Below are 24,511 nucleotides of genomic sequence, written 5' to 3'. Positions count from 1 at the left end.
CCTTGAGCTACTACTGAAAAAGGTGTGAGCAAAATGGAAATAAAAAAAAATAGCTGTGTTTTTATTGGTGATTAGGGTGCCTGTTTTCAAAGCACAAGGACTTACAAAGTTATGTGGAGGTGCTCTGAAAATGAGCCTCACGTGCTGCATTACTTAAAATGGGACAGGCAGGAAAATGACACATTAGTAAATCTAGCTGTATGTCAGAAGTAAAACAACCATGCAAGGACAGCTTTGAAGAGATCGTTGAAGTTTAAGCCTTGTCCTGAGAATTTCCACACTTGCAAAGAAAAGTATTGTTTTTATTGATTGGTGTTGAAGATATTATTTTATTAACTTGTACAAACAACTGTATCTGCGCTGATACAGCGAATTTCATGTTATCTCGCTAATTGGGTAGGCTGGGGTTGTTTAGAACATGCAATGTCACCTCGCCTCTCTCATAAGGTGACAGGGAAATACCCAGTGTACCTGAATGTGACTCATCTTGAGCTACTACTGAAAAAGGTGTGCAAAATCCTGGCCTTTTAGAGGGGGACATTTTTGCACAGAAGGGGTTTTGTTACTCTAATTTACCCTGGAAATCTTTTCACAGACTTATAAGCTGTAAAATTCTGATTATGGGGCTTGAATGAAAAAGGGAACCAGCTTATATTTCTTATCCTGCCCTGGTATAACGAAAATAGTTCTGTTACTTCCTACTGTAGCTTCTGTCATGCAAATATAGTTTTGCATTCTGAACCATGTGGAGCTCCTCAGTCTTGTGTAACCTTCCATACTGTAAGACTGAAGTGGCACCACACAGCGGAAGAGGGTTGAGGCTCATAAAAATATGAAAGAGTGATTGGAGAGTGGTGGGGAATGTTGTATACCAGGCCTAAAATTTTCCATCAGCAGCCCTGGGTTGTCATCGTGCTATAACCTTCACTATCCCAGCCTTGGTCAGCCTGAGGAGCAGAAGCCAAGTCTGGGAATGGTGTCCCCGCATAGTAACATGAAGCAGTGTCCCTCTTTTATTGACACAGCCTGAAACATGCTAACACAGCATAAATTAACTGCTTCCCCTGACCCCAGTGCAATATGGTGCAAGTTCCTTGGGCAATGTTTTTCACTGTAGATTTTTGACTGTCTCAGGCCATCATTCTCTATCAAGAAGGTTCTCTGAACCTGGATGTGTCCTGTAGAAGAGTACTAATTTAATGTTGACGTGCTCCAATTGATCTGCGTCGCTCTCACTTTTCCAGGAAGCTCTGAGGAGTGGCATCCACAGAACTGTTCATGCTGGTGAAATTGGACCGCCTTCAGTAGTCAGGGAGGTAAGAAATGCAATGTCAGGTGCTGAATTAAAGCCAAAGGATTAAGAGAATATAAGACTCTTGTAAAATTTGGCTTTTATTCAGGTGTTTTGCTATCACTATAGGCGGCTTCTTGTATCTGTCAAGTAATGCAACCGTTCATCTGTTTATCCTAGGCCAAACTGGATCATGTTTTTACATGCTGCACATAGACGCCCCTTTGTGAAATGCTGGTGACCCAGAAAGCTGAACTGTCTTATAATGGTCCGTTTGGAACTGTCAAGTGTACAGACTTCATTATTTTGGAGTGTCAATCTTTTTAGAAAAGGTCTTTAAAGCATGTCTGTATGATTCGGTCTCAAACTAAGATACATTTTCAAAGGAGTTAGTTGTGATTTGTGGGATCAATATTCAAAGATTCTTATCTGGGTGGAAGTGGATCCTACCTGGATTAAGTGCTGGTGAGAGGGATTCGGTGGCATGAACCGGATCGTGCTGCTGAATGTCTTCTGACCACCATGGCACTATCCAGATAACCTCAAGCACTGTCTGGTTAGCAGCAGTATTCAGCATTCCTTCCCAGATAACTTAGGACAGCAAAAAGGGCTGTCTGGATAAGCCTTCTAGAGAGGAGTGGCCTAGTGGTTAGGGTGGTGGACTTTGGTCCTGGGGAACTGAGTTGGATTCCCACTTCAGGCACAGGCAGATCCTTGTGACTCTGGGCAAGTCACTTAACCCTCCATTGCCCCATGTAAGCCGCATTGAGCCTGCCATGAGTGAGAAAGCGCAGGGTACAAATGTAACAAAAATAAAATAGATACTATTGGAGATTCTACATGGAATGTTGCTACTGTTGGAGATTCTACATGGAATATTGCTATTCCACTCACAACATTCCATGTAGAAGGCTGCGCAGGCTTCTGTTTCTGTGAGTCTGACGTCCTGCACGTACGTGCAGGAGGTCAGACTCACAGAAGCAGAAGCCTGCGCGGCCACATTGGTGATCCGCAAGGGCCGACCTCTACATGGAATGTTGCTAGTGGAATAGCAACATTCCATGTAGAATCTCAAATAGTAGCAACAGTGGAGGAGGAGTGGCCTAGTGGTTAGGGTGGTGGACTTTGGTCCTGAGGAACTGAGTTGGATTCCCACTTCAGGCACAGGCAGCTCCTTATGACTCTGGGCAAAGTCACTTAACCCTCCATTGCCCCATGTAAGCCGCATTGAGCCTGCCATGAGTGGGAAAGCGCAGGGTACAAATGTAACAAAAATAAAATAGATACTATTGGAGATTCTACATGGAATGTTGCTATTCCACATGTAGAAGCCTGCGCAGGCTTCTGTTTCTGTGAGTCTGACGTCCTGCACGTACGTGCAGGACGTCAGACTCACAGAAGCAGAAGCCTGTGCGGCCACATTGGTGATCTGCAAGGGCCGACTTCTACATGGAATGTTGCTAGTGGAATAGCAACATTCCATGTAGAATCTCAAATAGTAGCAACAGTGGAGGAGTGGCCTAGTGGTTAGGGTGGTGGACCTTGGTCCTGGGGAACTGAGGAACTGAGTTTGATTTCCACTTCAGGCACAGGCAGCTCCTTGTGACTCTGGGCAAGTCACTTAACCCTCCATTGCCCCATGTAAGCCGCATTGAGCCTACCATGAGTGGGAAAGCGCAGGGTACAAATGTAACAAAAATAAAATAGATACTACTGGAGATTCTACATGGAATGTTGCTACTATTGGAGATTCTACATGGAATGTTGCTATTCCACTAGCAACATTCCATGTAGAAGGCTGCGCAGGCTTCTGTTTCTGTGAGTCTGACGTCCTGCACGTATGTGCAGGACGTCAGACTCACAGAAGCAGAAGTCTGCGCGGCCACATTGGTGATCTGCAAGGGCCGACTTCTACATGGAATGTTGCTAGTGGAATAGCAACAATTCATGTAGAATCTCAAATAGTAGCAGTAGTGGAGGAGGAGTGGCCTAGTGGTTAGGGTGGTGGACTTTGGTCCTGAGGAACTGAGTTCAATTCCCGGCACAGGCAGCTCCTTGTGACTCTGGGCAAGTCACTTAACCCTCCATTGCCCCATGTAAGCCGCATTGAGCCTGCCATGAGTGGGAAAGTGCGGGGTACAAATGTAACAAAAATTAAAAAAATAAAAATAATAGCTATCGCTGCTGACTGGATGGTGCCACCAGCTTAACTCTCTATCCTGATTATTCAGAAGTGGCCGCTATAGAATACTGCCCGAGAACATCCAGACTTTTTTTGCCTGTGGCAGCCAGCATTTAAAAAAAAAAAAAAAAAAAAAAAAAAAAACCTGTTCACCACCATGGGCTCAATATGGGGAGGGGACTATTTACATAGAATAGGAAATGATGTGGATAGGATGGCTGAATCCAGTAGTGGAAGGTTTGGTCTTCTGAAAGCATGGACATTTTTTTTCATAATGCATATCCTTGTAGACACCTAAAAAAAAATGATGGTATTCTTGGGGAGGGGTGGATTATTGGGTGTGGCTTCAAAAAAGTGCACAGTTTGTTTCATTGTGTGGTTTTCATTTAAAATGACACAAATATGAAGAAAATGTCGCCATTTATGTGACGCTAGCTCAGGCCGTTTTAGAGCAGGCCCCACTTGCAAACTGAAATGAAAAGAGGACCCAATTAAGACTCGAACAAAATGACTTGATTGACTGTTTTTCCACCCACACCCCTAGTTGCTAATGCACTGGCCTCTTGTCGTCATTCAACATCATGTAAAGGTGCCCACAACAGGAGCGTATCTGCGTGGGGCCACAGGGGCCTGGGCTCCCGCAGATTTTGGCCTGGACCCCCCTACCACCGCCAACCCATCGCCGATCTTTGCTGGCGGGGGACCCCAACCCACGCCAGCCGAGGGGGAGGGTTGGTGGCGGGGGGGTCTGGCAATGGGGGGGGGGGGGGGTTGGTGGTGGCGGCGGGGGGGGGGGGGGTGCTAAAATGTGCCTCCTCCCTCTGGCCCCCCCTACCGCCAGAGTCCAGATACGCCTCTGGCCCACAATAAGCCAATCTTCAAAAGCCCTCTATTTGGACTTTGGGTTTCTGTGGGCTGAAGAGCCGATGACACAAAATTATTCAGGGTCGTCAAGTCGCAGGAGGAATGTGAACGATTACAGGAGGACCTTGCGAGACTGGGAGAATGGGCGTGCAAGTGGCAGATGAAGTTCAATGTTGACAAGTGCAAAGTGATGCATGTGGGTAAGAGGAACCCGAATTATAGCTACGTCTTGCAAGGTTCCGCGTTAGGAGTTACGGATCAAGAAAGGGATCTGGGTGTCGTCGTCGATGATACGCTGAAACCTTCTGCTCAGTGTGCTGCTGCGGCTAGGAAAGCGAATAGAATGTTGGGTGTTATTAGGAAGGGTATGGAGTCCAGGTGTGCGGATGTTATAATGCCGTTGTATCGCTCCATGGTGCGACCGCACCTGGAGTATTGTGTTCAGTACTGGTCTCCGTATCTCAAAAAAGATATAGTAGAATTGGAAAAGGTACAGCGAAGGGCGACGAAAATGATAGTGGGGATGGGACGACTTTCCTATGAAGAGAGGCTGAGAAGGCTAGGGCTTTTCAGCTTGGAGAAGAGACGGCTGAGGGGAGATATGATAGAAGTGTATAAAATAATGAGTGGAATGGATCGGGTGGATGTGAAGCGACTGTTCACGCTATCCAAAAATACTAGGACTAGAGGGCATGAGTTGAAGCTACAGTGTGGTAAATTTAAAACGAATCGGAGAAAATTTTTCTTCACCCAACGTGTAATTAGACTCTGGAATTCATTGCCGGAGAACGTGGTACGGGCGGTTAGCTTGACGGAGTTTAAAAAGGGGTTAGATAGATTCCTAAAGGACAAGTCCATAGACCGCTATTAAATGGACTTGGAAAAATTCCGCATTTTTAGGTATAACTTGTCTGGAATGTTTTTACGTTTGGGGAGCGTGCCAGGTGCCCTTGACCTGGATTGGCCACTGTCGGTGACAGGATGCTGGGCTAGATGGACCTTTGGTCTTTCCCAGTATGGCACTACTTATGTACTTATGTAGGGTAGTGTGGCAGTTAAGATAGGTTGCCCGAGAGCTTGCCAAATGTGTGTGGTTTTCATGCTGGAAGAGCTGGAAATGACGAGTAATCATTTTTTATCTTTTGTGAAGCAGATCACAAGATCACTTCCTCTGCCCGACTCCGTACTAGAGAATGACACGGGGATAAAGTGTTGTCCCCGTCTCCATTCCCTTGGCTCTCTCCTCATCTGCAGAAGCCTCGAACACTTATGATTTTACATTTAAATCCTTTTTATTAAAGTATAAAAAGGAACAATATTCTGTGCAACTGTTGTTCATAAATCACAAATGGGAAAACAATAATAAAAACTAGCGACTATAATATCACCCCACCACCACCGTTTACCCTTCCAGCCCCAACAATAGCTAACCCCAAGAAACCCTAATCCACCCAGTTAAAAAGTCCAGGGGTATATAATATAATCTGTTCTGTATGCCCTATAGGGGTGAAATGCTCTACAAAGCACTGTTGTTATGATGTAATCTGTGGATGAATAAGAAGTCATCAACAATCTCCTGTCTTCCACGGTCCTTCCTGCAACAGAAGATGTACTGGTAGCAGGAACGCACAAGATCCCCTGTGCAAATGTTGCCACTTGTGGCCAGCACTTTTGCTTGTTTTCCAAAAACTCAAAACATCATTGTCTGCATCACTCATTCATAAATAACTGACCAATTCATTAACGGCCTTCAAATGACATGGGGGAAAAAGTTTGTCCCTGTGTCATTTTCTACTCCATACATTAACAATATCCCCATTCAGGGGCTGATGCACTAAGCTTAATCATGGTTGCAACATTTGCATTAGACCAGTTGTAGCTGGTCTAAAGCAAACATGATGTAGCGTCTAATGCACAAAGAGGTTTTGTGTGGCTTTAACCATGCGCGGTGTAGCAGATACAGAGAATCCTATGCAAATGTATTACAACAAGCTCATTAGTATTATAATGAGTATTTTGTGCGATGCACAGAAAGCAGCACCTACCTTTTAACATGCTAGATTTTATGGCAGGTCAGGAGCTGTCGGAGAGGAGCCCTCTTCATCCATGATGGCAATTTTAGGGTTGATCCCCTTTCCATTTACCTTCTGATCATCCCCTGGCCTGGTGCAGGGAGCCCTCTGCTCCTTCCCACGCTCTGCTAAACTTTACCTTCTCAGGGAATGAATCCAGCAGTCCTTGTAGTGCTCTCAAATTTGTATTCGAATGACAGTCTGGGTAAGCTTCATGATACAACAGATTCATCCGGCTGTTGCCTGTAAAACCTGTCAGCGTAACTCACATTTCATGAGTGCAGGTGCTCTCTCCTGGCCCCCCCCCCCCCCCCCCATGTCTTGGAAACAACTGTTTTCTGCATGTGCTAGGTTCTTCCAGGGGCCGATGAACAAAGGTCACTGTTAAATTTCTGTGCATCTCATTTGCATGTCATCCCTTTTGTACATCGGTTGCTGTTTCCGCGTTGGTAAGTTCACAAGCGGTATTTAATGGTGACCTTTGTGCATCAGCCCCCCTCAGTAAGTTTCTGGCAGTTCAAACTGATAAATGTTTGGCCTTCAAACCTCGGACTTTCCCCTGTACAATGGTTTACCAGTTACCTCCCTTAAGAATGCAAATTCAAAATGTGGCATTCAATAATTTTGAAATTCATTATTCATTTACACATGGAAATGTTGAGTTCACTTACTGTCTTCATATTTATTTTGATATTTTAATTTTTTACTATACATGTTTTTATAGTATATATTTTCCAAAGTTGATACATGTTTGTTTTTCGATAGACTCCCGATGCTGGCCAGATAGGCTGAAACACAGCTGTGTTGAGTCTTGCTCACTGACTTTTTTTTAATTGTTTATTTATTCTCTTACTAGCCGTTAAGCCCGTTAAAAACGGGCGCGTATTGGAATGTTTTTTTTTTCCCAAGGCCCCTCTCCCGTTGCAGCTGCAAGGCCCCCTCTGTCCCTCCCTCCCAGCTCCAAGGCTCCAGTCCTCCCCCCTTCCCAGCTGCAAGGCCCCCTTCCCTCCCTCCCAGTTCCAAGGCCCCCTGCTCTCCCTCACAACTGTAAGGGGCCCCATTCCCTCCCTCCCAGTTCCAAGGCCCCTTGCCCCCCCCCCCATGCCTTCTTCCCAGCCAGCTGGAAGGCCCCCCCTCCTTCTGAGACCTCCCATGTCCCCTCCCCCCCCCAAGGTAGCCGCTACTGCCCCCCCCCACCCCGGAGTCGCCCCCTCCCCCCGGCCCGGGCCCGGGCCCTCTCTTCGTTATTCAACTTACAGCAGCGCCGAAACTGCAGCAAGCAGCTCAGCTTCAGCTCCCGTTGGCCTTCCTTCACTGCCTGTGCCTCGCCCTCGTGTGACGTCACGTCGGCGAGGGCGGGGCACAGGCAGGGAAGGAAGGCCGACGGGAGCTGAAGCTGAGCTGCTTGCTGCTGTTTCGGCGCTGCTGTAAGTTGAATAACGAAGAGAGGGCCCGGGCCGGGTGAAGGGGGGGTGGTGGCGACTCCGGGGGGGGGGGGGCGGTAGCGGCTACCTTGGGGGGGAGCGGTAGCGACGTCAGCGGTTCCCTCCCTCCCCTTCCGCGCAGTTTCCCTCTCTGTCCCGCCCCCCTTGCCCCGTCATCACGTCTTGACGCGGGGGCGGGACAGAGAGGGAAGTCTCTACTGCGCATTTGCAAGTGAGTACGGTCACTTGCCTTTTATATGTTTGATTGCTTATTAAATTGTTTTATTGGATTCTCAACTGAAGCGTCTTTCATTTTGATATTTTTGGTCATCTTCGCTGTTCCTTGTCTCCTGTCTCGCATTCAAGTTGTGGCCAGCACTTTTGCTTCTTTTCCAAAAACTCAAAACATCGTCGTCTGCATCACTCGTACATAAATAACTAACCAATTCATTAACAGCCTTCAAAGTGGAGAATGACATGGGGAAAGTTTGTCCCTGTGTCATTTTCTACTCTATACATAAAAATATGACTGTATTATCCCACTACTGAATCGGGTTGGGTACCCAGAAAAATTTTATTTTTGGTTTGCTTTTGGTTCAATATGAATATCATTGGGAGCGTACACTCTTTGAACACAGTGCACACTATGGGCTGGATTCTGTAAATAGCATCCAAATATGTGTGCCAAAAAAAAAAAACAAATCAGTGCCCAGCTAGGTGCTGAATTTCATGCCCAAAGACTTCTACCAACTGAAGCCAGGTACAAATCCTGGCACTCAAGTTGGGTGCGCGTCCATGGCATTCTGTAATACTGCTTGCAATGTTCAAGAATGCCCCGATCGCTCTCCTTGCAGTTGTGCATGGATACACTTAAGAGCTACCCTAGAACTGGGCATGTAAGAGTATTTCTGCGCCAATCTGCCATTTTGTCACCTTCAATCCGTTGGAACACATTTCTGTGCCGAAAGTTGAGCATGGAATTGGCTTCTAACTTTTGTCGCTGTTTATAGAATGCCATAGTACGTGCAAATGTGCACACTCTCTTGCCAGGAATCGACATTAGTTTGAAATAGTTGCACAGTCCTACATCTCATAATTATCTGGAAGCCAGTGTAAATCTGAACAAAATATAATTTTAAAATCCTTATTGTATGGATCCTGGGCATTCCCGGTTTGCTAACTGCACTGAACTTTACGAGGTATGTGCAGGATATGAGTGTCCAATGTATTGCAATCCTGTTGGCGTACTGTACTCCCTCAAACTAACGAGCCTTCAAGCTGTCTCAGGTCCATCTTGTGCTCCTAAAATTTTGTTTGTGTCACACAAAACACTGAATTTCCATTGGCACTTTGGAACACTGTGCCACTTGACAGTGGCGTACCAAGGGGGGGGGGGCGGTGGGGGCGGTCCGCCCCGGGTGCACGCCGCTGGGGGGTGCCACGGCACGCGCCTGCTCCGAGTTCGCTAACTTCGCTCGTTCGCTGCAACTCCCTCTGCCCCGGACCAGGTTACTTCCTGTTCCGGGGCAGAGGGAGCTGCAGCGAACAAGCGAAGTTTGCGAACTCGGAGCCGACAGGCGCTCGCCGCGGCACCCGTGGGGGGGGGGGGTGTCATTTTGCCGGAGGGGGGAGGTGTCATTTAGCAGGGGGGGGCGTGCTGCACCCGGGGGGGGGGGGGTGCATCGGTGATTCGCCCCGGGTGCTATCCAGGCTAGGAACGCCACTGCCACTTGATCTTAAATCTAAACTAGATTCTATTAAGTGGAGGAGTGGCCTAGTGGTTAGGGTGGTGGACTTTGGTCCTGGGGAACTGAGTTTGATTCCCGGCACAGGCAGCTCCTTGTGACTCTGGGCAAGTCACTTAACCCTCCATTGCCCGCCGCATTGAGCCTGCCATGAGTGGGAAAGCGCGGGGTACAAATGTAACCAAAAAAAATTAAATAAATAAATGAAAAACCTGGTTTTTCCAGAAAAATGATGATTTGGCTGGGTCATTTTGACTCAGGGTGGGCTCTTTTTACAAAACAAATTGAGAGAGAAATAGCAAACTGCCTTACTGTGTCACTGATCTTGAAAGGTAGCATGGCAAGGGCTTGGAATAGAACAGAACAGAATTTCCAATTACAAGACATTAGCAAGATATAACATGACTTCCTAGGGCTCTTATATAGTCCACATTCTGGGTATGAACTTAATGCTTTCACAGTACAGAAGATTTGTTTTTTTCCATGTACTTTCACTGCCTAAGCAAATTAAGATGCAAATAACGTGTGTTCCTTCTGCAGACAGTTAAAATAGCTTTATAAATGAGCCACCATGCATTCTACCAAATCCCTTTATTCCTTTTTATGTGTTTATTTCTAGGCAGTTGAGATCCTCAAGGCAGAGAGAATAGGACACGGGTACCACACGATTGAAGATCCTGTCCTGTATAAGTCGCTGCTGGAAAAGAACCTGCATTTTGAGGTATATTGGACATTACTGTGGGTACTGAATGGGGAACCAGGGCACGTGTTACAAATACCTCTCTCAAAAATGTATTTTGAATTTTGCATTTAACGCTTTCAGCACACCTTTCAGTACTGGGTTAAAGCAAGTTCCATTGTGGATATTCCTTGAGCTAAGGGGCCTTTTTTTTTTTTTTTTTACTAAAGCTTAGTGTGTGCTGCGTGTCCTGACTTAGTAAAAGTGCCCCTAAATTTGTACCTGAGACAAAGGAGGGTTAAGTGACTTGCCCAAAATCCCAAGGAGTAGCAGCAGCAGGATTGGAACCTGGGCTTCCCTGGTTGTCAGCCCACTGCCTTGACCATTAGGCTAGTCCTCCACTCTTAGATACAGCAGAACTACAAAGGGTTCAGTGGGTGATAAAGGAGATTGAAGAGTTCCCTAACAGATTAGGGCTCTTCAGATTGGGACAAAATGACTTGAAAGGAAGTATAAATCCTGACTGCTATGGAAAAGTTTTTAATATAGAGGTTTGACACTCCTTAAAACTAACTGGTTGCAGATTTGAAATTTTAAAAAGGAAGAGGAGGGGTGTCGGCACACAATTAAGCTGTGACATTTGTTCCGAAAAATGAGGTCAAGAAAAGTAGGTTTAAAAAAGAAGTTTTCAGGAAGACAGACTTGGGAAAGCCACCTCTTAATTCTGGGGATGGATGCTGTTAAGATCTGAGGATTTGCGTATGACATGGATTAGGAACTGAGACAGGATGCTGGCTTTGATGGACCATAAGGCTGATCCGGCGAGAAGTCGGTAAAAATGTACCGACTCTGACTCCAGCTTCAAAATAAAAAATTAAAATTTACCATATTATAATGTTGTATCATTTTATACTTGGATATATCTCTATCTTTTTCCTGAAGCTAAAATACTGGTAAATATAAAATATAAGTTATATTTACCAGTACTTTAGATCCAGAACAAAAAATTTAAAGCCTGTCAGTCAGAGTTAAAGGATTCATATACTAACTCCACAACCCTGGTATTTACATTGCAACCTTACCCAGGAAATGCACATTTTATTTGCTTTAAAAAAAAAAAAAAATTCTCCCTTGTACTTTTTGCTAGTAAATCTTTCTGCAATTGCTTTGGGTTTGTTGCTGGAAGCCAGCATCTATCGTGTGAAAATCTGGACAGCTCGTGTTCTGGCTGTATGGGGTGCCACTTAGCTGTTGTGTGTCTGGTAAGTGAGTTTTGCAAGACAACAGTAAATGTTTTAACTTTACAGGTACAAAGATGCCCCAATGTTTATCGGTGCCAAAAGAGCTTATTATGGAATATTGAAATCTTAATAGCCATTATTTGTAACTGTATGTTAAGACATGTGCTGTTACCTCGCAAACTCACTCAGTCAGGGGTAGGCCAACAGTCTGAGAACTGTACAGGAAGTGCTTGTGTAGCTCAGTTCCAGCATGCACCTGTGATCTGAAACTACCAAACACCCAGGTCACGACTGAGAGACTGAAAACATCTTACTGTAACTGCATTTTAGTTTGATTTCCATGTGTGATTAAATGTAGCTGTGTGCAGTGAGAATGAGCCCAGTGCTGGCTCGATCACAGTATCGGGGTGAGAGATGGCCTCTTGGTTACATTGTGGCAGCGCAAGTCTACTACTACTACTACTACTACTACTTAGCATTTCTATAGCGCTGCCATGGTTACGCAGCGCTGTACAAGTTTAAACACGGGGAGGGACAGTCCCTGCTCAAGAGAGCTTACAATCTAACGGTAACAGACTACGTAGTCAGTGTAGGTAACAGGAATGGGGAAGGTGGTTAGGCGCCAAAAGCAAGGGAGAAGAGATGGGCCTTGAGTAAGGACTTGAAAATGGGCAGGGAGGGCGCATGGCGTATGGGCTCAGGAAGTCTGTTCCAGGCAGAAGGGGCAGAAGGGGCGGAGTCTGGAGTTAGCGGTGGAGGAGAAGGGTACAGATAGGAGTGATTTGTCCTGAGAGCGGAGGTTACGGGTGGGAACATACGGGGAGAGGAGGGTAGAGAGGTAATGGGGGGCAGCAGATTGAGTGCACTTGAAGGTCAATAGGAGAAGCTTGAACTGTATACGGTAGTGGATTGGGAGCCAGTGAAGCGACTTGAGGAGAGGGGTGATATGAGAGTATCAGTTCATGCGGTAGATAAGACGTGCGGCGGAATTTTGGACAGATTGAAGGGGGGATAGGTGGCTAAGTGGGAGGCCAGCGAGGAGAAGGTTGCAAGAGTCAAGACGAGAGGTAACGAGCGAGTGGACGAGGGTTTGGTCTGTTCAGAGAGGAATGGGCGAATTTTGCTAATATTATACAGGAAGAAGCGACAGGTCTTAGCTGTCTGCTGGATATGGGCAGAGAAGGAGAGGGAGGAATCGAAGATGACTCCGAGATTGCGTGCTGAAGAGACGGGGAGGATGAGGGTGTTGTCAACAGAGACGGAAAGTGGGGGAAGAGGAGAAGAGGGTTTGGGTGGAAAGATAAGGAGCTCAGTCTTTGCCATGTTCAATTTCAGATGCCGGTTGGACATCCAGGCAGCGATGTCGGAAAGGCAGGCTGAAACTTTGGCCTGGGTTTCGACTGTGATGTCGAGAATGGAGAGGTAAAGCTGGGTGTCATCGGCATAGAGATGGTACTGGAAACCATGTGATGAGATCAACGAGCCTAGGGAAGAGGTGTATATCGAGAAGAGAAGCGGTCCAAGGACAGATCCTTGAGGAACCCCAACAGAGAGCGGGACAGGGGTGGAAGAGGAGCCATTAGAAGATACTCTGAAGGTGCGTTGGGAAAGATACGAGGAGAACCAGGAGAGGACGGAGCCCTGGAACCCAAATGAGGACAGTGTGTCAAGAAGTAAATTATGATTGACGGTATCAAAGGCGGCGGATAGGTCAAGGAGGATGAGGATGGAATAATGGCCTTTGGATTTGGCGAGGAACAGGTCATTGCAGACTTTAGAGAGTGCTGTTTCTGTCGAGTGTAGTGGGCGAAAGCCAGATTGAAGCGGGTCGAGGACGGCCTGAGAGGAGAGGAAGTCAAGGCAACGGCTGTGGACAGCATGTTCAAGTAATTTGGAGAGGAAGGGTAGAAGAGAGATGGGGCGGTAGTTGGAGGGACAGGTGGGGTCAAGTGATGGTTTTTTGAGAAGTGGTGTGACTACAGCGTGCTTGAAGGTGTCAGGGACAGTAGCAGTGGAGAGAGAGAGGTTGAGGATGTGACAGATTGAGGGGTTAACTGTAGGAGAGATGTTGGTAAGCAGATTGGTGGGAATGGGATCCGAGGAACAGGTGGTGCACTTAGAGGAAGAAAGAAGGCGAGCAGTTTCCTCTTCGGTGATCTCAGGGAAGGAGGAAAAGGAGGCCGGGTTAGGTTGGTTGAGGGAGTGGGTTAAGAAGTCACAGGGAGGAGAAGGCTTGGAAGTGAATTCAAGATTAATCTTCTGCACTTTATCGCGGAAGTGGTCAGCTAGTGTTTGAGGAGAGAGTGAGGGGGGGGGGAGCGGAGGGTACTTTAAGTAGGGAGTTGAGGGTGGCAAAGAGGCGACGAGGGTTGGAGCCAAGAGAATTGGTTAATTGAGAATAATATTCCTGTTTGGCAAGGAATAGGGAGGACTGGAAGGAGGATAGCATGAATTTGTAATGGGTGAAGTCTGATAGGGTGCGAGATTTCCTCCAGAGTCGTTCAGCAGATCGGGTGCAGGAGCGAAGGTAATGGATGCAAGGGGTTAACCAGGGCTGAGGATTAGTGCGCTTAGTGGGGCGAGAGACAGATGGTGCTAGGGTATCCAGAGCAGTGGAGAGAGTTTCATTGTAGGTAGAGACAGCCGTGTCGACAGATTCAGAAGACGAGATGGAAGGGAAGAGATTGGAGATGTGAAAGGATAGGGTAGGGGTGTCGACAGCTTGGAGATTCCTGAAGGCCGTGGTTATAGTTGGGCGAGGTTGAGGGGGAGGGTGATGAAGTGTGAGGGTGATTAGGTGATGATCTGAGATAGGAAGGACTGAGGTGCAGAAGTTGGAAGGTGAGCAGGAAGAGAAGAGAACGAGGTCGAGACAATGGCCATCACTGTGAGTAGGGGTGGTAGAGCATAGTCGGAGGTTAAAGGAGGATATCAGAGTGAGGAATTTAGAAGCGTAGGAGTTGGATGGGTTGTCAACATGAATGTTAAAATCACCAAGAATGAGGGATGGAGATGCGGGATCAAGAAAGACGGTGAGCCAAGCGTCGAATTTCTCCAACCAGTGGAGCACTTCTGCTGGTCTTCTCTTGAGAGAGATACTGTTGCACTTTCGCTTAATCTGTGTTTTCTCTTAAGGCAGTGGTTCCCAAACCTGGTCCTTGAGGCACCTTTGACCAGTCAGGTTTTCAGGATCCCCACAATGAATATTCATATGAGAGATTTTGCACGCAGTGCAGGTATTTCATGCAAATCTCTCTCATGAATATTCATTGTGGGGATCCTGAAAACCTGCCTGGCTGGAAATGCCTCCAGGACCAGGTTTGGGAACCACTACCTTAATGTTTTTTATTTTGATTGGAGTTAATAGTCCAGTGCTAGAGGGTCCTACCTGAATTAACTAGTGTTGGCCAGGTCCCTACAGGATATTTAGCACATAAAAAAAACAGATAGATGGGATATTCAAGGGCACTAACTGCAACACTTTTTTGTGTGTGTGGGGGGGGGGGGGGGGCAGCACCACCACCACCACGATCTTTAGCTGCAGTACTTGGATATCTGCCCATTTAACAGAGGACTGCAAGAAGGCTGTCACCAGCCAGGTAACTCCCAGCAGGGGCCAGGGACTGGCACTGAATATCTGATTTTAATTCAGCTAACAGCTGTTGGCCTTTAAAGACATACTGAATGCCTCCAGCTCAGTACCACTCCAGTTGTTTCCATCTCGCTACCATTTCTGCTCATGTGAGCTGGCTCTATCCAGGAACAGGTTGTGACCAAATGAGTCTTCATTTGAAACTGTCTAGAACTTTTCCTATGTTGTACCTACTCCGTCCATCTAGCCCACACACTACAGCAGCAGACTTCACTCTGGATCCATACACAGTGGCTCCATGTGGAACCTAGCATGTATACAGCCTAAGCAGGGCCATGCCTAGGGTCTCTGGCGCCCCCCTGCAGACTATAAGTTGGTGCCCCCCCCCCCCCGTGTGGCATCTCCTTTCTCTCTTCTCCCACCCTGCCCCCTTTTTCAGCCTATTACCATAAAAGGTGAATGACAAGTGCTTTAGAATTTAGGCGCAGTTCATTACAGAATACGCTTATTGAGTTATGCATGTAAATTCTAATTTATTGCCAATTAGTGCTCATTATTGCTTAAGTGATGGTAACAACACTGACTGGTTTGTTAAGCCAATTAAGTTACGTCCATTGTTATGGAATTCGCTTAGATTTCAGCATAGAATGCTAAGTAGAATCTGGGGGTGAGTGGAGAGTGCTGTAACATAGTAGATGACAGCAGAAAAAGACCCGCACGGTCCATCCAGTCTGCCCAACAAGATGAACTCATGTGTATACCTTACCTTGATTTGTACCTGTCTTTTTCAGGGCACACACCGTATAAGTCTGCCCCGCCTCCCACCACCGGCTCTGGCACAGACCGTATAAGTCTGCCCAGCACTATTCCCCGCCTCCCACCACCGGATCTGGCACAGACTGTATAAGTCTGCCCACCACTATCTTTGCATCCCAACCACCAACCCCTCTTCCCCCCCCCCCCACCGGCTCCGCCACCCAATTTCGGCTAAGCTTCTGAGGATCCATTCCTTCTGCACAGGATTTCTTTATGTATATCCCATGCATGTTTGAATGTCTACACCGACATCTGGCAGCACTCACCGATTTAAGTGCTGCTGAATAGCAGTGACGGGGATGGGCAGAGCAATTTAACTGGGCAGGAATCTTACCTCTTGGTTAAATGTCTGTGAATATTGGCCGATGTCTTTCCGAGGGCTACAAAATGACAGATTTTACTATTGTCACAAAATCTAGCTCTCCTGTCTTCCACAGGCCTTCCTGGAATAGAAGTTGTCTTCTTAGAAGATGTGCTGGTAGCAGGATGTACAGGATCCCCCATGCAAATTTTGTTAGTTGTGGCCAGTATGTTTGCTTGTTTTTCCAAAAAAATCAAAATATCTTTGTAGGCATCACTTAAACATAAATAACAGTCCAGTTCATTAATAGGCTTTAAAGTAGAAAATGACACGGGGACAAAGTTTGTCCCCTGTCACCATCCCCACGTCATTCTCTATTCCATGCATCAAATTACTTTCTCTCTTGGCTCCACATTTAGTGGACTGCGACTCTTTAAACAGCAGTTTTCAAACCATTTCATTAATGAAGCAACTACATAATTACAGTCCCTGGTTTCCTGACTCTGCAGATATAAAAATTCACCTGGAAATAGTCTACTGCAGCATGCTGTATACACTGCTGCAGAGAGAATACTTCCATGTTAATATGTTCATGTAAAAATGCTGCATTTTTACATTAATAAAAATGTGACATGAAAAGCAAGTAAACATTTATCAAAAACATACATTTTCAATACTTCAAGCGGTTTTTGCCGATTGTGGATTTGATTTGAGATAGAAGACAAGTTAACTATTTTTTGAAGTTAAAAATGTAATAAAAATTAATGAAACGAAAAGAAAATGCTAAACTTTGTCCTGAATGAAGAAACATAAGCACATTTCAGTCCCTCGAAGTGTTCTTCGTGTGTTCAAAAAGCCAATGGACTGCATTAGGGGCTTATAGCCCATTTAGTTATGTTTAAACAAAAAAGATCTGCATGAAACAAATTATTTATTTTTATTTTGACTTATAAACCACTTGCCCCTGAAACATGTACAAAACAGAATAATCCATTTGTGTATCTAAAAGGTAAACTAGTACAAAACAGATGAAGATATGATTCCATGTGCCCCAATGGAAGGAGAGTTTAATTTTACTTTTATTTACTTTCAATATATTTCCATCTTTATAACACCAGGCTTCCCAACAACAGTAAAGATGAACCCATCAGGAAATAGGATATTCTCACTGAAACTGCAATCTGTATTGTATAGAGAACAGTGTATAAAAATGAGCACACAATACAGAGTTTATAACTACTTCTGCTACCGGCTACAATAATTTTTTAAGCAGTTTTGGAGATATTAAATTTTTATTTAATGATATTTATATCTAGATAAGGGAAACTTTCAAATAAATACAAAAGCTGTCCAATACGTTTTTTTAAAAATCCACCTTTTAAGACAGTTGTTACAGATGGAGTGCGTATAGGCAGTCCCTTCTTTTTAATGACCTTTTGCTGCTGTTTTGGGTGTACTACACAACCGCGGCAAGCTCTGCCTTCTGGCTTCAGCTCTTCCAGTGGACTAGATAGGCTCACTTCGTCTTCTCCAGTTTTATCCAACCACCTGGTCTCAATCTCATCTAACCTCCTCCTTGGGCCCGCTCACCTCTGACGCAGCTTCCTGTTTCCGGCAAGACGGGATGTCTCAGACTGAGAGGGAGGACGGACCTTGCAGAGGGAGAGGAGGCGACTCGCAATGTGCTCCGCAGCAGCGCATGCACATAGGCGCTGACGCGCCAATGCGGTAAAGTTTATTTTATTTTTATTTTTTAATACAACTGGATGGCAGTGCTGCGGCCGGTGCGGCGCCCTTGAAGGCAGGCGCCCCCCTGCGGTGCTTACCCCGCTTACCGGGTTGGCACGGCCCTGACCCTAAGGCCACTGGTCACTTGGTATTGCCTTTGTGTGATGTCTGTCATGGGGGTGCTGTGAACACTATCTGCACTGCATGCAGTGTACAGAATCCAGGCTCAGGAACTTACCCAGAATTCTGTGCAATAGTGCCATCCTTAGCCAGTGCAGGGGGGGGGGGGGGGGGGCAGAAGCCAGCCTCAGGAACTTACCCAGAATTTTATGCTACAGTTGCCATCCTCAGCCAGCCTCAGGAACTTATCTACAATGCTATGCAGCAGTGCACAGGTGGAGCCACTAAGCCTGTTAATGTGGCCATTAAAAAGCAATGTATAATCTATGTTCTGGGGCAATGGATTTTGCTAGGGATGTACACGGAAAACCTTTGTTTTCGGAAAATATAGGGATACCCCCCCCCCCCCCCCCCCTCCCAATTTTGGAAATCATTTTTTCACAGTTGTTTCATTTTTTAAAAAAATTGTGGATTTAATGCATAGATTTAGCACACATTAAATCAATTAGCCCAATAACATACCAAATGAGTACTACTGAATGCACATCCCTAACCCTCGCCGAGCAGGTTTGATTTCTAGAATATTCTCAAAGAATATCTGCACAGAATGGAGCTCTGTCACAGTAGCGTTCAGTGTGGCAAGGTTAGATGCTTGCTATTTTTATTTAAATCAGCACTGCAAACAAAGACTCTGTTCTTGAAATACTTGAAAGAAATGTTAAAATCAAAACCCTGTGAGAAGTGGTCATAGATCTCATTGTCCCCCACATCCTCCTATTCACAGTATCATAAAATATATGCAGTGAGCTAGAGGCTGTGTTTCTACAAATGTGCAGTGTCCCTTCCAGCAGCACTATTTCCCTGGTGACGGCTCCTGGATAATTTCGAACACGGCTGGGCTCCATCACAGCTACACCTGGAAGATTCCCCCTGCATGCCAAGAGTGCCAGGTTAAAAACACAAAAACTGCAGCATGCTGACTGCAGAAAATTAGGTATAAATCTTTCAGTAAATTCTAGTTCCCTGCTTTATATCTAGAGCACTGCTTGTCCACACCTGAATTTTCAAAATGAAAGCAAATGCACTTTCCCTTGAAATTTGCAGAAATGAGGCAGTAACGCTGCACGATGAGAGCCTGTTCAGAATAGTATATGGATGCTCAGATTCCATTCTAGAATACTGGCACAACCTAATATCGGCACATCTTCTATTCAGGCATGCTACAAAATTATTTTTCTTTATAGCACCAGTGTTTACTTGGTGGTAATTGGGCAGAGCGCTGCCAGGTTACCACGGGAGCCCTACCACCACCTCAATGGGTGGCATTAAGTGCTTCCTCCCAGCCGAAAAAAGACGGCCTTTTACCCGCTGCAGTAAAAGGGAACCTCTGTGCGTCGAAACTCGCTTTTTACCGCAGCTTGGTAAAAGGACCCCTGTATTCTGTAACTACTGCTAGAATGCTTCGCAGGGCTAGATGTTTGGATCCTGTTGCTCCTCTTCTCATTAGACTTCATTGGTTGCCGTTATCTTTACCGCATACAGTTCAAAATCCTTCTCGTAGCTCAAAGTTCTTTATGCAGGAGAATCATCTTCCTGTCTAATATTGTCATCCCATCTACTCCCATCTTCGATCTCTAGACTCCAATCGTCTTACCCTGCTGTCACCTAGTTTGGAGTCTACTAGATCTGCTTTTTTTTTTTCCTCTTTGTCTCTGACAATGGAATAATCTCCCTCCAGAGATTTGGAATGAATTGTCTAATTTTAAAGTTAAACTGAAAACCTCAAAGTCCTAAATGCAGTAGTGTGTTTTGTGATGGGCCTAGAGGGCTTGTAGCTGTACTTTTAATTTATTTTAACTTAAATTTAATTTACTTTGTATAGTACTTTAAATTTAATTAGCTTTATATAATTCATATACTTTGAGAATGAGTGTAGTTTTCTTTCCTGTTTTTATGGTGTTCTTTTAATTTTTATTTTTAACATTAGCTGAAATTGGGTGGCGGAGCAGGTGGGGGGAAGAGGGGTTGGTGATTGGGAGGCTAGGATAGGGGAGGGCAGACTTATACGGTCTGTACCAGAGCTGATGATGGGAGGCGGGACTGGTGGTTGGGAGGCGGGAAATACTGCTGGGCAGACTTATACGGTCTGTGCCCTGAAAAGGACAGGTACAAATTCAAGGTAAGGTATACACACATGAGTTTGTCTTGGGCAGACTGGATGGACCATGCAGGTCTTTTTCTGCCGTCATCTACTATGTTACTATGTTTTGATGTTGCCCAAAGTAATAGTGGTATATCACGTCTGAATAAATATAAATATAATTGCATGTGTAAGCGGTAGCCCTTACCATGCTGTGCCTGTGTGGCAGCCCCCTTTACACACTGTCATGTCAGGATGTGCATTAAGAAATTTGCTGCCACTTACTCCTGGATTCTATATATGGCTCCCAAAATTGGGCACCAATATTTGGGCATCAACCCAAGATGCGTGCCCAATTAAACTGGCAAAGAATTCAATTGGTGCCGATAATTGGGTGCTAATTGGCTCCATTTGGAAGTTGGTGCACATTTTGCTGCTTGCTATTCTATAACAATGTACATGCAAATCTGTGTGCCATCCAAAAGGGGGGGGGGATAGGCATGGGAGGTATATAGGCAGGTCAGGGATGTGCCCAAGACTTGTATGCAATGTTATGGAATACTGGGGCTGTGCACCTAAACTGGGCACTAGGAATTACATCACCTTTTAGTGAGCTCAAGTCCTGGCGTCCAAATTGGCATTCAGTGCTACTCTATAATAGGCACTTGTGTACCCATTACAGACTAGCATTGGTTGCCGAATTTTGAGCACCGTAGCCCTTAACTTGTGTAAACGCTGATCTTCTGTACACATGCACAGGCAAATGGTGTGTAGTGCCCTGGTATGGAAGTGTGCCCTTAGGTTGTGTAGTGCCCTTACGGTGAATGGTAAAAACCATCTGCTTTTTTTGTATAGGCAGTGGAGGGGAGAAATTAGCATACATAACTCCTGAAAATGTTGGACTAGTGGTATATTCCTCTGATTGAAAGGTGCCCCCCCCCCCCCCCCCCCAATAAAAAGAACTTTTTATATTAGTTTAATCTCTTCATTGAGTTTTGAAATCACCATACCAAAACCAGTAACGGAGCCACAAGAATAAACAACCAGCAGACATAAGTATTGCCATACTGGGAAAGACCAAAGGTTCATCAAGCCCAGCATCCTGTTTCCAACAGTGGCCAATCCAGGTCACAAATACCTGGCAAGATCCCAAAAAAGTAGAAAACATTCTATACTGCTTATCCCAGAAATAGTGGATTTTCCCCAAGTCCATTTAATAATGGTCTATGGACTTTTCCTTTAGGAAGCCGTCCAAACCTTTTTTTAAAACTCTGCTAAGCTAACCGCCTTTACCACATTCTCTGGCAACGAATTCCAGCGTTTAATTACGCGTTGAGTGAAGAAACTTTTTCTCTGATTTGTTTTAAATTTACTACATTGTAGCTTCATCTCATGCCCCCCTAGTCCTAGTATTTTTGGAAAGCGTAAACAGACGCTTCACATCTACCCGTTCAACTCCACTCATTATTTTACAGACCTCTATCATATCTCCCCTCAGCCGCCTTTTCTCCAAGCTGAAGAGCCCAAGCCGCTTTAGCCTTTCCTCATAGGGAAGTCGTCCCATCCCCTTTATCATTTTCGTCGCCCTTCTCTGCACAATATTTGAGGTGCGGTCGCACCATGGAACGATACAAAGGCATTATAACATCCTCATTTTTGTTTTCCATTCCTTTCCTAATAATACCTAACATTCTATTTGCTTTCTTAGCCGCAGCAGCACACCAAGCAGAAGGTTTCAACGTATCATCAACTACGACACCTAGATCCCTTTCTTGGTCTGTGACTCCTAACGTGGAACCTTGCATGACACAGCTTTAATTCGGGTTTCTTTCCCACATGCATCACTTTGCACTTGCTCACATTAAACGTCATCTGCCATTTAGACGTCATCTCCCAGTCTTGTAAGGTCCTCTTGTAATTTTTCACAATCCTCCCGCGATTTAACGACTTTGAATAACTTTGTGTCATCAGCAAATTTAATTACCTCACTAGTTACTCCTATCTCTAGGTCATTTATAAATATGTTAAAAGCAGCAGGCCCAGCACAGACCCCTGGGGAACCCCACTAACTACCCTTCTCCATTGAGAATACTGACCATTTAACCCTACTCTCTGTTTTCTATCTTTTTAACCAGTTTTTAATCCACAATAGAACACTACCTCTTATCCTATGACTCTCCAATTTCCTCTGGAGTCTTTCATGAGGTACTTTGTCAAACGCCTTCTGAAAATCCAGATGCACAATATCAACCGGCTCACCTTTAGCCACATGTTTGTTCACCCCTTCAAAGAAATGCAGTAGATTGGTGAGTCAAGATTTCCCTTCACTAAATCCATGTTGACTTTCTCATTAATCCATGCTTTTGAATATGCTCTGTAATTTTGTTCTTAATAATAGTCTCTACCATTTTGCCCGGCACAGACGTCAGACACACCGGTCTATAATTTCCCAGATCTCCTCTGGAACCTTTTTTAAAAATCGGCGTTACATTGGCCACCCTCCAATCTTCCGGTACCATGCTCGATTTTAAGGATAAATTTAGCTCCGCAAGCTCATTTTTCAGTTCTATCAGTAGTCTGGGATGAATACCATCCGGTCCAGGAGATTTGCTACTCTTCAGTTTGTAGAACTGCCCCATTACATCCTCCAGGTTTACAGAGAGTTCATTAAGTTTCTCCAACTCGTCCGCTTCGAATACCATTTCCGGCACCGGTATCCCACCCAAATCTTCCTCGGTGAAGACCGAAGCAAAGAATTCATTTAATCTCTCCGCTACGGCTTTGTCTTCCCCGATCGCCCCTTTTACTCCTTGGTCATCTAGTGGTCCAACCGATTCTTTTGCCAGCTTCCTGCTTTTAATGTACCTAAAAAAAACTTTTTTTTTACTATGTTTTTGCCTCCAACGCAATCTTTTTTTCGAAGTCCCTCTTAGCCTTCCTTATCAGCGCTTTTGCATTTGACTTGACATTTCTTATGCTGTTTCTTATTATTTTCAGTCGGTTCCTTCTTCAATTTTCTGAAGGATTTTCTTTTAGCTCTAATAGCTTCCTTCACCTCACTTTTTAACCATGCCAGCTGCCTTCCATCCTCCTTTTTTAATATGTGGAATATATTTGGCCTGGGCGTCCAGGATGGTGTTTTTGAACAGCATCCATGCCTGATGTAAATTTTTGATCCTCAGTCTCTCCTCTTAAGTTTTTTTTGTTTGTTTTTTTTTTCATCGTTCTCATTTTATCGTAGTCTCCTTTTTTTAAAGTTAAACGCTAACGTATTTAATTTCCTATGTATACTTCAAATCTAATATCAAATCCGATTATATTATGATCACTGTTATCAAGCGGCCCCAGCACCATTACCTCCCGCACCAGAGCATGCGTTCCACTAAGGATTAGGTCCAGAATCTTTCCTTCTCTCGGCTCCTGTACCAACTGCTCCATAAAGCTGTCCTTGATTTCATCAAAGAATCTTACCTCCGTAGTGTGCCCCGATGTTACATTTACCCAGTCAATATCGGGGTAATTGAAATCACCCATTATTATTGTGTTGCCCAGTTTGTTTGCGTCCCTGATTTTAACATTTCTGCATCCGTCTGTTCATCCTGGCCAGTCGGACGGTAGTACAATCCTATCGCTATCCTTTTCCCCTTTACACATGGAATTTCAATCCACAGTGATTCCAAGAAGTGTTTTGTTTCCAGCAAAATTTTCAATCTATTTGATTCAAGGCTCTAGTTAATATACAATGCTACCCCTCCACCAATTCGATCCACCCTATCACTACGATATAATTTGTACCCCAGTATTACAGTGTCCCACTGGTTATCCTCTTTCCACCAAGTCTCAGAGATGCTTATTATATCTAATTTTTCATTTAGTGCAATATATTCTAACTCTCCCATCTTATTTCTTAGGCTCCTGGCATTCGCATATAGACATTTCAAACTATATGTTTGTTTGTTCCTATTTACATCATGCTTAGTACTTGACAGTATTAATTTGTAATCTTTTGTCTGATTTTTATTTAAGGACATCTGATCTACTATGGTCTCTTTTGCAACTTGGTGATATCTTTGAAAGGTACCTTATCCCAAACCATGCGCTTTTGAGTGATTGTCAGCCTTCTCCCCCCCCCCCCCCCCCCCCCCCCCCCCCCCCCCCCCCCCCCCCCCCCCCCCCCCCCCCCCCGTTTCTAGTTTAAAAGCTGCTCTAGCTCCTTTTTTTTAATGCCGATGCCAGCAGCCTGGTCCCACCCTGGTTAAGGTGGAGCCCATCCTTTCGGACTGTCTGAAAGAAATCGTTCCACAGGTTAGACTGGA

The 24,511-nt window shown here is 45.2% G+C and overlaps 1 protein-coding gene across 1 annotated transcript in view; it reads left to right on the top strand.

Moving 5' to 3' along the window:
* LOC115475866 (adenosine deaminase-like) overlaps window positions 1-24,511 on the top strand; it is a 112,282-nt gene that overhangs the window by 78,429 nt on the left and 9,342 nt on the right. The window contains exons 7-8 of the mRNA XM_030211922.1: window positions 1,245-1,316; window positions 10,198-10,299. Coding sequence (XP_030067782.1) covers window positions 1,245-1,316; window positions 10,198-10,299 — 174 coding nt within the window. The remainder of the gene's footprint in view (window positions 1-1,244; window positions 1,317-10,197; window positions 10,300-24,511) is intronic.

The sequence above is a fragment of the Microcaecilia unicolor genome, chromosome 8 (assembly GCF_901765095.1).
Source record: "Microcaecilia unicolor chromosome 8, aMicUni1.1, whole genome shotgun sequence".
Taxonomy (NCBI): Eukaryota; Metazoa; Chordata; class Amphibia; order Gymnophiona; family Siphonopidae; genus Microcaecilia; species Microcaecilia unicolor.
This window is presented reverse-complemented; position numbering and strand designations above follow the sequence as displayed.